The sequence below is a fragment of the Myxocyprinus asiaticus genome, chromosome 31 (assembly GCF_019703515.2).
Source record: "Myxocyprinus asiaticus isolate MX2 ecotype Aquarium Trade chromosome 31, UBuf_Myxa_2, whole genome shotgun sequence".
NCBI classification, from domain to species: domain Eukaryota; kingdom Metazoa; phylum Chordata; class Actinopteri; order Cypriniformes; family Catostomidae; genus Myxocyprinus; species Myxocyprinus asiaticus.
The window spans coordinates 33,754,607-33,767,836 of record NC_059374.1 but is presented as its reverse complement, the minus strand read 5'-3'; the positions used below and the strand labels follow the sequence as shown (position 1 = coordinate 33,767,836).

General features: G+C 36.2%; 1 protein-coding gene across 1 annotated transcript in view; it reads left to right on the top strand.

The window, feature by feature from the left end:
- The window catches only part of LOC127422243 (neurobeachin-like), a 382,851-nt gene that overhangs the window by 153,422 nt on the left and 216,199 nt on the right, over positions 1 to 13,230 (top strand). The window contains exons 20-28 of the mRNA XM_051665603.1: positions 621 to 744; positions 1,971 to 2,163; positions 2,907 to 3,884; positions 4,499 to 4,716; positions 5,256 to 5,409; positions 6,042 to 6,222; positions 6,836 to 6,960; positions 7,467 to 7,574; positions 8,712 to 8,880. Of these exons, the coding sequence (XP_051521563.1) occupies positions 621 to 744; positions 1,971 to 2,163; positions 2,907 to 3,884; positions 4,499 to 4,716; positions 5,256 to 5,409; positions 6,042 to 6,222; positions 6,836 to 6,960; positions 7,467 to 7,574; positions 8,712 to 8,880 (2,250 nt within the window). The remainder of the gene's footprint in view (positions 1 to 620; positions 745 to 1,970; positions 2,164 to 2,906; positions 3,885 to 4,498; positions 4,717 to 5,255; positions 5,410 to 6,041; positions 6,223 to 6,835; positions 6,961 to 7,466; positions 7,575 to 8,711; positions 8,881 to 13,230) is intronic.

Here is a 13,230-nt window from a genome sequence, read left to right as displayed (position 1 = left end):
TATTTTATGTTAAATAACCAGCTATTTGGACAGCCATTTTGTGCTTTAAAGGTACAATATTAATTTTATCTGCGCAAGAGAGTATATGTGTTCCCTGAGAATTTAATCCATGGTCCTGGTGTTGCTGGCCCCATATTCTACGAGTTGAGCTATTTATTGAGCTATAAATATGTTATATCTTTATTTACTTGGGTGTTAAATTTCACAGCTTTACATTACAGCTTCAATTTCTGTTACAGCATAATTTTCTGTTAAGAAGCTTTGAAACTATGTGTTTTGTGAAAACAATTAAAAATGACTTGTCTTGACTTGATTGTTTCGTTTCGTTTAGCAAGCAAGTTTTTTGAGAGGATTAAAAAACTCATGGGTTGTGAAAAATGGACATGATCTTAAGATATTATAAATTATTGATCAGACATCTATCCCTCACAGTCTTTTTTATTTTTTGTTATGTCAAATTAAATATAGTGCCCACCCAGACAAATGACTATTGCCTTATTTTGCTGTTCTCATTGAACATTTGAACAACATGCTCAATGGTCCACATTTATGTCAATTAGAAAAAACTCAGCTTTGATTGGCTGTGTGATTAACTCATATGCTTCTTTAATTGTCCTCAGTGATTCTTAAGGTGGTGGCCACACTGCTGAAGAACTCCACACCCAGTGCAGACCTGATGGAGGTGCGGCGGCTTTTCCTCTCTGACATGATCAAACTCTTCAGCAACAGCCGTGAGAACAGACGGTGAGGGTCTTCTGTCTTCTCCTCGTCCTCTCTTCCTCTATCCCCCATGACAGCAATTAACCACATGGTGAATGGATCAGAAAAGACAGTGACATTCTTCTTGTTGTTTTGTGTTTAATGTGCACACTCATGACGCTAAATAATCCTCAAATTCTCTGCATGAGCTCACACCAGTTTTCACTGCTGTCCTATGGCTGTTTTTTTTTTTTGCCTTTCGACAGCTGTATGTAGCTAGCTGTCCTCTGTGCTGTCAAAAGTCTGGCAATCAGTCAGCCACCCAGCATGCGCTGAGATCTCAAGTCATTACGTCTCTAAAATGCTTTCCCAAAACATCTGTAAACAGTCGCTGGCAGCTAGACCAGATATTTGTCATGGCTGTTACAGGAACAGTTCACCCAAAAATGAAGATTCTGTGATCATTTACTCACCCTCAAATCATTCCAAACCTGTATGACTTGCTTTCTTCTGTAGGACACAAAAGATGGTTTATTTTAAATAATATTCTGGCCACTCTTTTCCATATTATGAACTTGAATGAGCTTCCAAGCATCACAAAGTGCAAAAGTACTTTAAAAGTATCATAAAAGTAGTCAGTATGGCTTTTGGGCTATATTACAAGTTTTCTGAAACCATATGTTAGCTTAACGTGAGGAACAGACTGAAATTAAAGTCAGTATTGACTGATAATCTTCCCTTCTGCTGTGGCTCTCAAATCAAATATGGTGCCATTGATGGCAATGACTTTTGGTCACGAACCAATGGCGTTTGCTGACAAGAGTGTTGATGCGCCATTTTGTAATCCATGCAAATTTTGTCAGAAATGATATAATTTTCCTTTTTGGGCAAACTATTCTTTTAAGAATGGTAGGCATTATGTAGCTTGGTAGGTTGGAATTAAATCCTCCTTACTGCAATCCAGAAAAGAAACAATCTAAATCCATTTTGCCTCAGCCAAAGATCCATTTTTAACACTACAATACACTGAGAGCAAAACAACATTGAGTAACACAAAGTGCTTTGGGTTTTGTTAAAATAGCTGCCAGTCATTCTTTGTGTTACCTCATAGATCTGAAGTTTAGTGGATGCTGGGGCTGAAATTGCTTCATGTTACATGAATTAGGTGCCACCTTTGAGTATTGTTTGAGAATGTTAAAAAAGATGTTTGCAGAGGAGAGGGGGGTTCTAACACCGCCGCGGGCATAATCCATCTAATTTCTGTGTGACAGGTGTCTGCTGCAGTGTTCCGTGTGGCAGGACTGGATGTTCTCTCTCGGATACATTAACCCGAAGAACTCAGATGAGCAGAAGATCACAGAGATGGTTTACAACATCTTCCGGATACTTCTCTATCATGCCATCAAGCACGAGTGGGGCGGCTGGCGTGTTTGGGTGGACACACTCTCCATTGCCCACTCTAAAGTAAATAGCCAATTTTCAGCTGGAGAAAAGTATGGTAGTCGATCCTTATGGTTGTTGCGGTGGCCGATACTGAAATCCAGAGACAGGGTTTCTGATGAAGTATATAATAAATATTTTTGGTTAGTTAAATATGGTTAAAGTGGATAGTGGATTTCATCGCATTAGATAACCAAAAAACAAAAAAAAAACAACAAAAAAAAAACATGATACACTGTTAAAAATGATGACTTATGTATTTGGACACTTTCTTGTTGTCAAACTTAGTGGATGTCTATAGTGAATGTGAACTGGACCCATGGTTACTCTGCTAGCAAGAGCACTTGTTCAAAATTTAGGGGAACTGACTTCATACATCCACCAATTGGTTGGTTAATTAAATAATTGTGTACATTTTGCAAATAGTAATTGCATATATGGCTCCAAAAGTGAAGTTAGTGAAGTCTAGTTTGAAGTGAAGTGTAGCATATTTGTATTTTTTTAGCAGATGACACTTGGTTTGACATTTTGTTATCTATGCAATTAAATTCATAATTTTTTTAGTTTGACCTGAGTGTCCAAATACTATTCTGGGCTACTGTTTCTTCAAATAGTAGCTTGAACATTTATTTAATTAAAATACAGTATCAATTTAATTACTGCTATGACATTGTGACCAGAACTGCATAACATTTTGTTGCATGTTAGTTATGAACAAGCATGCATTTGAAAATCCTTCATTTCTGTAACCACTTTCTGTTTGACAGGTGACATATGAAGCTCACAAGGAGTATTTAGCCAAAATGTATGAGGAATACCAGCGTCACGAAGAGGAGAACATTAAGAAAGGGAAGAAGGGGTTTGTTAGCACTATCTCTGGGCTCTCCGCCCAGGCTTCTGCAATCAAAGACACTCTGGAGCTGGACCCAGACTCCCAGACCCAAACCCCTGAGAGCGAAGCAGAACCAGAGACAACAGATACTGGGCGGAACCTCTTGTCTGAAACTAAGTGTTTGGATGAGGAGAACCCAGCATCAGGTGTCCGTGTTAAAGTTCACGACCTGCTGGTGGACATCAAACCTGAGAAGGTTGAAGCTACGGAGGTGAAAATGGATGACATGGACCTCTTACCTGAAACGTTGAGCATCACAGAAAATGGAAGCTTGGTGGAGATGGACTCTCTCCTGGACAATGTCTATTCAGCTGCTGTGGAGAAGTTAAACAGTAGTGTAAACAGTGTGCTTGTGCCTAAAGCCAGTTTAGAAGACAAAACCTCAGGTCCTCTCATCACTCTGGCAGACGAAAAAGATGCCATTTCCAGCAGCAACACATTCATCTTTGGTACTTTGGCGACCAGCCCTGGGGAGAATCTCCTGCCAGACATGGGACTGTCTGAACCACTTCTGCTGTCTGGAGTGCAACCTCAGGTCCACACCAGCTCCAGTCCAGATCTTGGGCTTCTGACCCTCATGGCGAAGAGCTCAAAAGACTTGGACACCAACTCAGCAGCTTTGGAGGATGACAGCTTTAAGCTGCAGCCTGCTTTGAGTGGTTTCAATGTCTCTGAAGGTCAAAGCCTGTCGAAGTGCCCGGGGCAGTTGGAGCCGGTGGCAGCAGAGCTGTATGCAGAGGTTCCTGGGGGAAAGAGCAGCACAGATGTTACCAGCACCACATCAGACACAGAGAAATCAGAGAGTGGCAAAGACAAAGAGATTAAGAAGATTCAGACCACCACTACCACACAGGTTTTGGAAATCTTAACATTTGTTAAAGAAAGACTTCTATTAATGTACTTTTAAATAGACTGTATGTAGTTTTGTTTATACTTTGTCGATAGCTTTGTTTTTAGACTATGTACTGTATATAACTGTGTATTTGTATTAATATTTTTCAGTATTTATAAAATATATATTATATATACATAATTAATAATATGCTACATTAATAATAATAGTTTAATATAATTCATAATACATTTCAATAATATATTAATACTATATTAAAAATAAAAATAATAAAAATATTAATTAATACAAATATGTTAAAAAAAAATATATATATATATATATATATAAAGAAAAACTACCTAGAAAATATAATATTTATTTATGTATTTATTTATCAAAAGCAATGAACTGTTCTTTGTTAGATCCTTTGGTCTTGACCTACTTTTTGCTGACTTCAAATTTTCTATTTATCATTTAAGAAAATGATTTTTTTAGTTACTCAGGTCAAAACAAGTCTAAATAATAAAGTCACAGCTTGGTGAAATCCAATGAGTGGCTTAATGTTATCTGGATTCAAAGATTTGTTTGAAGTATGTTAGATTTGGAATTCAAATACGCTCCTTTACTTTCAGAGTATGCACAGTCATTCTGGGAATCAGTTGGACAGAGATCTTCGGGTTGACCTTGGCTTCAGAGGCATGCCAATGACAGAGGAACAGCGGCGTCAGTTCAGCCCTGGTCCACGCACCACCATGTTCCGTATTCCCGAGTTTAAGTGGTCCCCCATGCACCAGCGCTTACTTACAGACCTGCTCTTTGCCCTGGAGGCAGATGTGCACATTTGGAGAAGGTCAGTTGCTGCTGTTTAGGCTGTAGATCTTAGTCATAGTGAACACCATTTTTAATTGGAAGTGAACGAAAACAAGGCCATGAGGCATAGAAATACAGTCCGTTTAATATGTCAAACTTTCTTGAGGCCCTAGAGTATGTCTAATTTTCACAACTCATGTTTTATGGATGTTTTTTTCACTGGATATTTGTGGAACAGTGTATTTTCAAGGTTTCAACACCAATGTGTGCAACAGTATGTTTTAATAAATTGACTACTATTACTCACAGCCTTTCATATCAAACTGTATAGATTGTCTGCTCTGTATTATGACTTTTGAGGCCTGTTACCATATAATATATATGTAATAATATTGTAATTACATGTAATAACATAATTCATGTCAGCAGTCATTGTATAACAATGATCATATAGTAAAATACTATCTTTGCAATCTAAACTTGCAACCTTGATGTTTTCAAAGTTAACCTGTTGAATTATGACTTCTCTCTTTAACTTTCTTTTTCTCACTCTCCATTTCCTCTTTATTGCCCGCACAGTCATTCAACAAAATCAGTAATGGACTTTGTGAACAGCAATGAGAATATAATCTTTGTGCACAACACCATTCACCTGATCTCACAGATGGTGGATAACATTATCATCGCCTGTGGAGGAATCCTTCCCCTCCTCTCCGCTGCCACCTCACCATCTGTAAGTGTGCCAGAGGTTTGACAGTACTGACATCTAGTGGCCAACATAGATAACTGCAAGCCAAGCTATTTAAAAATGTAACATTCAAATAAAAACTGCCTCAGTAGTTAGGCTACTGCCATATGTTACCTTATTTTATGTGTTCCTTTTACTATCGAGTGTGTGTTTTATTTGTTTTTTCTCATTTGCTGTTCATCTATTTATTAATGCAAAGAATACCAAGGTTAGTGCGAATAAATATTTAAAATGTTCTGTGGTTCATTGTCATATTGTGTCACTCATAGACATCATAGCCCATAAACATTACACTTAAACAATTGTGTTTTTGTACATACTTGTCCATAGAAATGGCTTCTGAAATGCAAATGATGGACTGGTACAGTATTATATGGGGAAAGGTCAACAAAGAACATGTGTTCCATAAAGTCAATTCTGTGGTCTTTACTGGTGTTGAATGTCTCATCGTATCTACACTCCATTCTCAGTCTGAATGTTTACACTCTTGTTTATCTTCACTGAAAATATTGACCGATCAGTGTTATATTGTATGTTCAAATGCGGTGATATTAAGCTTTAATGTAATGATCTTTGTGCAGTTGGTTATTTTGTGTTTGTATGTCTGTCCATGTCAGTCTAAATTGGAGGGCATTGAGACAACACAGGGCATGTCATCTGAGACTGCTGTGATCTTTCTGACCCGACTGATGGCCATGGTGGATGTGCTGGTTTTTGCAAGTTCACTTAACTTCAGCGAGATCGAAGCTGAGAAGAACATGTCCTCGGGAGGACTGATGAGACAGTGCCTCAGACTAGGTGCGTGTGTGAGACAGAGATATATGTTATAGCTGTGTCAAAGCAAATTTTTAACGACCATAACAGCTATAGAATTTTTAGCACAAATTTGCAAAGTGCTCTTCCAACCAAACTTTGACTTAATTAGTTATCAGTATTGGCACTATGCAAGGCAAATGAGCATCAGGCTTGTTGTGAAAGATGTTTAAGCTTGACCTTGAGTGCCTAAGTGCTTCTCTTAAATGGTTACTTTATAATAACATACATACTGTATCAAGGACACACATTTTAATTAAAACATTATCTTATAAGCAAATTTATTAAGTGCCATACTTCCACTAGAAGATATAATATTTATGCAGTGATATACACATTAGCTGGGTTAGCAGATGTTTCACATCATAGCTGTTTCTACACTGTGTGTGTACAGTATTTTTGCAGGGCTAGAATGCTATATTGATTAATCAGAATTATAATTTTTTTAAATTATATTTATAGTTAATTTTGAATCAGTTTATTTATACTTTATCTCTCTCTCTCTCTCTCTCTCTTCTCTCTCTCTCTCTCTTTTCTCACTCTTTATCCTCTCTTCCACATTATGTGTTCTTTTTCACCCTCTTCTTCTCTCTCCCAGTATGTTGTGTGGCAGTTAGGAACTGTTTAGAGTGTCGACAACGTCAGCGAAATAGGGGTCTGAAGTCCACTCCGTCCAGCAGTAAGTCTCAGGAGGGCATGCAAAGTGTGTCCACTATCTGCCAGGTACCAAGTTTACTACACACTTTTTTCCCTTTTTTTTTTTTTTTTTTTTTTTTTGGCATTTAAGCACTATACACAGCAATTTTTATAATTTTCACTATGCACTTAGAATAACATTTTCAAGTGGTGTATACAAATTTTAAGTGGTGAATACAGATGTACCAAGTGATTTAATCACTTATTGTAATTAATAGTCTTATAGTATTACTACATTACATACTGTCCTACCTTAACTTCAGGTATTACATACTAAAGGTATTACATACCTTTAAACAAGGATTTAGAAATGTTTAGTGTCATAGTAACACATAACATATGAATTGCAGCTTGTTCAAGCCTCATTGTTGAGTAAAATGTGTGGTTTCTTGCCACTTAGTTTGTTCCACACAATGTAACATTGTCAGGCAATGTGTGATTTGGAACTGTGAATATGGTGCAAATGTGTAAATGAGCCCTGCTATGTGTTAAAGTGTTAGTTATAGCAGCTGAAATATCTTTCTCTGCCTTAGACTACAATAGAAAGTTTCCAAAGCAATATTTCTCCTATCAAGGACCCAGACCGACTTCTGCAAGATGTGGATATCAACCGTCTGCGAGCTGCTGTCTTCCGTGACGTTGTGAGTCAAAATTGTACAACTTAGGGTGGGCCAAAGACCGTAGAATGATCTTAGATATTTATTGCATTATTGACAGTTTGATAGTTCCCAAAAGGGCCCCTGATTCTTATTTTATGTTGACTGGTATTTCGGGGTTAATTCAGTTTAAGCTCAATTGACAGCATTTGTGGCATTGTTGATTTCCACAAAAAAATATTGTTCGACTCGTCCCTCCTTTTCTTAAAAAAAAAAAAAAGAAGCTAAATCTGGGTAACAATGGAAGTCAATGCGGCCAAACTATAAACGTTAAAATACTCACTGTTTCAAAAATATATCCAGAAGATGTAAACAATGTGCATGTTCAAATGATTTTAGCACGATAAAATGTTTATCATTTTATATCAGTGTTTTTCTGTGAAAAGTTATGTCCAATTTTACAACTTCTTTGCCATAACACCATAAACCCTAAAACGACCGCAAAAACGACAATTTAAACAGCTCAAATAATACTCAAAATTTAACAGATGAGTTAATGTTAGTGTTTTTATAAAATTATAAGCTTCACATTTTTGCTTTTAAACCCTCCAAAAATTGTCCCCATTCACTTCTATTGTAAGTACCTCACAATTTTTTTCTTTTTTTTTTTTTTTTTTAAGAAAAGAAGAGTAGAGTCGAAATTATTTTTTGTGGTTAATATTATGCCACAAATGCTGTCGATTAAACTTAACTTGTATTGGACCTGGAATATTCCTTGTATAAAAAAAAACTGTATAAAACTCTCCATTAAGTTCAGAATAACATTTCAAGAATGATGAAAAATGTATCGCACAGTATTTGGACACTTAAGCCACACTTAAAAATGTATGAATGTTATTGCATTTGATAACAAAATATCAGAACATTAGGCATTTATTTTAAATAATGGTATAGAACAAATACACTTTTCAAGCAAAACATTGCACAAAAAGAACGTTGTTAGGTTTTAATTGATAAAACAGTAGATAAACTGTTCACTCTCTGGTTGTCAAACTTAGTGAAACGTGTCCATAGTTAATGTGATGAAGAGTTATTTTACAGCGTAGCGTTTCTACTTTGCGTGACATGTTCTGGTCACATGTTCTTTATAACTTTTGCTGATTTTGTGTTTTGTTTTTACAGGATGACAGTAAGCAGGCCCAGTTCCTGGCTCTTGCTGTTGTGTATTTTATCTCTGTCCTCATGGTATCCAAGTACCGGGACATCCTGGAGCCCCAGCGGGAGACTGTCAGGTCCATCAGCCAATCAGGAAGAGGGATTCGGCTGGACATTAATTCCTCTAGCAGCACAGGTACTGTAGTGGAAAGGCTAATGTTTTATTTGTTGACAAACCTTAATACAATTATTGATATATGAAACATGTATACAAGCTTTTTATTCACAATCAAGATTTTAGATTAATATTTACATATACAGTGATATCAGTTTTTCATATAAACCTGGAAATAATAATAAAAAGAAAAAGTTTTAGGATTCAGAAATATTTTAAACAAAGCAAAGTTTAAAATGAAAGGCCTGAAATGAAAGACTTTTTTTTTTTTGGTCACTAATGAAAAGTTAGCAAATTTGTGACAAGGACCATGTGAACTGTAGATGAATTAAAAATAAATAAATAAACGATTGAAACCATTTTAGATGAAGTAATGCTTGTCAGACCACAGGACACTGCTGAAACTGGTTGAAATTTCATGTCAACTACCCATATATTTACACATTTACACTTATTTAACTTCATTTGCATTGCTTATATTACATTGTTTATTTTGCATTAAAAATGTCTCCTAGTACCATTAGACAGGTAATGGTACTACCTGTACCATTTTATGACACATTCTTGCATTATACTGCGAAACTGTGGCTCTCCACAGGGCCCCGTCTCAAGCTGGTGTCAGACACATTCCTCTTCAACACCTCCAACATCAATAATTCATGAGCTCTGCTAATTATCCTCCATAAAATTAAATATGAGCAAAAAAATCACTGCTGGCTGAGCCTGTATATCACACTAGGCCTCAAAATTGAAGAAACTTCCAAAAATTGTATGGAGTGTGGGTGCATCAAAGGACTTTTGTATGTAAATGTAAGAACATTTATTCTTAAAACATTGGACAAGAGGACCTGGGTAGCTCAGCGAGTACTGACGCTGATTACCACCCTTGGAGTCACGAGTTTGAATCCAGGTTGTGCTGAGCGACTCCAGCCAGGTCTCCTAAGCAACCAAATTGGCTCGGTTGCTAGGGAGGGTAGAGTCACATGGGGTAACCTCCTTGTGGTCATGATTAGTGGTTCTCGCTCTCAATAGTGCGTGTGGTAATTTGTGCGTTGATCGCAGAGAATAGCATGAGCCTCAACATGCTGTGAGTCTCCTCAGTGTCATGTACAATGAGCCACGTGATAAGATGCATGGACTGACTGTCTCAGAAGTGGAGGCAAATGAGACTTGTCCTCCGCCACCCAGATTGAGGTGAGTAACCGCGCCACTACGAAGGACCTTGGACAAAACAATTATATGGTAATATCAAAGTCAGCCTTCATACTGAAGGTCTTCTTTCCATATTTTACTTGCTATGAGTTCAACAAGGCCACACAGGCTCTAGTGAGATTTAAAGTGTTATTCTAGTTTAATTTAAGGTCATTTTAGATAATAAAAAGTTAGCCTTCCAAATTGTAAGGAAATTATTTGTGATTTTTAAATGATTTTGCTCATTTTAATTAGGTCCCATTTGTAGTTAGCAATAGCAGACAAACAAAATATGATTATCTTGTAAGCTACTGTATCAACCCTGTCAAATTGTCTTTATGACAGTGGTGACAATTCAATAGATGGAGCTGAAAATAATTTTGAAACTAACCTGTTGTCTCAGTATATTCTTTCAGTGTGATGTGAATAGGCTACTGCATTTATAATATATATTTGACATGAAAATACATGTGTCTGATGGTATTGATAAATATTGAGTGAAGGCAAGGAAAATTACATAAATGGTTAAAAAATGTAAATGGACGCCTCTGAGCATGTTTAACAGATTAATCCCATATAATATATATTATATATATATATATATATATATATATATATATATATGTATACAGTTGTGCTCAAAAGTTTGCATACCCTGGCAGAAATTGTGAAATTTTGGCATTGATTTTTGTCTTTTATTTAAGGATAGTGATCATATGAAGCCATTTATTATCACATAGTTGTTTGGCTCCTTTTTAAATCATAATGATAACAGAAATCACCCAAATGGCCCTGATCAAAAGTTTACATACCCTTGAATATTTGGCCTTGTTACAGACACACAAGGTGACGCACACAGGTTTAAATGGCAATTAAAGGTTAATTTCCCACACCTGTGGCTTTTTAAATTGCAATTAATGCCTGTGTGTAAATAGTCAATGAGTTTGTTAGCTCTCACGTGGATGCACTGAGCAGGCTAGTTATTGAGCCATGGGGAGCAGAAAAAAACTGTCAAAAGACCTGCGTAACAAGGTAATGGAACTTTATAAAGATGGAAAAGGATATAAAAAGATATCCAAAGCCTTGAAAATGCCAGTTAGTACTGTTCAGTCACTTATTAAGAAGTGGAAAATCCGGGGATCTCTTGATACCAAGCCAAGGTCAGGTAGACCAAGAAAGATTTCAGCCACAACTGCCAGAAGAATTGTTCGGGATACAAATAAAAACCCACAGGTAACCTCAGGAGAAATACAGGCTGCTCTGGAAAAAGATGGTGTGGTTGTTTTAAGGAGCACAATATCACTATACTTGAACAAAAATGAGCTGCATGGTCGAGTTGCCAGAAAGAAGCCTTCACTGCGCCAGTGCCACAAAAAAGCCTGGTTACAATATGCCCGACAACACCTTGACATGCCTCACAGCTTCTGGCACACTTTAATTTGGAGTGACGAGACAAAAATAGAGCTTTATGGTCATAACCATAAGAGCTATGTTTGGAGAGGGGTCAACAAGGCCTATAGTGAAAAGAATACCATCCCCACTGTGAAGCATGGTGGTGGATCACTGATGTTTTGGGGGTGTGTGAGCTCTAAAGGCACGGGGAATCTTGTAAAAATTGATGGCAAGATGAATGCAGCATGCTATCAAAAAATACTGGCAGACAATTTGCATTCTTCTGCACGAAAGCTGCGCATGGGACGCTCTTGGACTTTCCAGCATGACAGTGACCTTCAGTGGTTACAACAGAAAAAGGTGAAGGTTCTGGAGTGGCTATCACAGTCTCCTGACCTTAATGTCATCAAGCCACTCTGGGGAGATCTCAAACATGCGGTTCATGCAAGACGACCAAAGACTTTGCATGACCTGGAGGCATTTTGCCAAGACGAATGGGCAGCAATACCACCTGCAAGAATTTGGGGCCTCATAGACAGCTATTACAAAAGACTGCACGCTGTCATTGATGCTAAAGGGGGCAATACACAGTATTAAGAACTAAGGGTATGCAGACTTTTGAACAGGGGTAATTTCATTTTTTTCTTTGTTGCCATGTTTTGTTTTATGATTGTGCCATTCTGTTATAACCTACAGTTGAATATGAATCCCATAAGAAATAAAAGAATGTGTTTTGCCTGCTCACTCATGTTTTCTTTAAAAATGGTACATATATTACCAATTCTCCAAGGGTATGCAAACTTTTGAGCACAACTGTATAAATGTATATATATATATATATATATATATATATATATATATATATATATATATATATATATATATATATATATATATATACACACACACACACACTACCGGTCAAAAGTTTTGTAACACTTGACTGAAATGTTTCTCATGATCTTAAAAATCTTTTGATCTGAAGGTGTATGCTTAAATGTTTGAAATTAGTTTTGTAGACAAAAATATAATTGTGCCACTATATTAATTTATTTCATTATAAAACTAAAATTTTATAATAAAAAAAAAAGTTTTTGAAATTGATGACTTGGACCAAATAATAAAGAAAAGCAGCCAATAAGTGCCCACCATTGATGGGAACTCCTTCAATACTGTTTAAAAAGCATCCCAGGGTGATACCTCAATAAGTTGGTTGAGAAAATGTCAAGAGTACATGTCTGCTAAATTCTAGGCAAAGGCTGACTACTTTGAAGATGCTAAAATATAACACAGTTTTGATTTATTTTGGATTTTGTTTAGTCACAACATAATTCCCATAGTTCCATTTATGTTATTCCATAGTTTTGATGACTTTACTGTTATTCTAAAATGTGGAAAACAAATTATAATAAAGAATGAGTAAGTGTTTTAAAACTTTTGACCGGTAGTGTATGTGTTTATATATATATATATATATATATATATATATATATATATATATATATATATATATATATATATATGTTATGTATGTATGTCTATCGTTTTTTTTTTTTTTTTTACATCTACAGTATAGACTTTTTTGTCCCATGCCTGAAGAATCAATGAGAAATTAGTGTTCATTTTCAAGTCTTTTTGGTTAAAAATACATAAAAAAGCAAAGCAAATGAGAGAGAAAAGAAAAGAAAGAGAAACCGAGAGAGAGAAAAGCATAAAAAAAAAAAAAAGATGCATGGAGAAAGAACACTGGGATTCAGGGGCAGCACAGATATTCTCAGCCCCATCTGT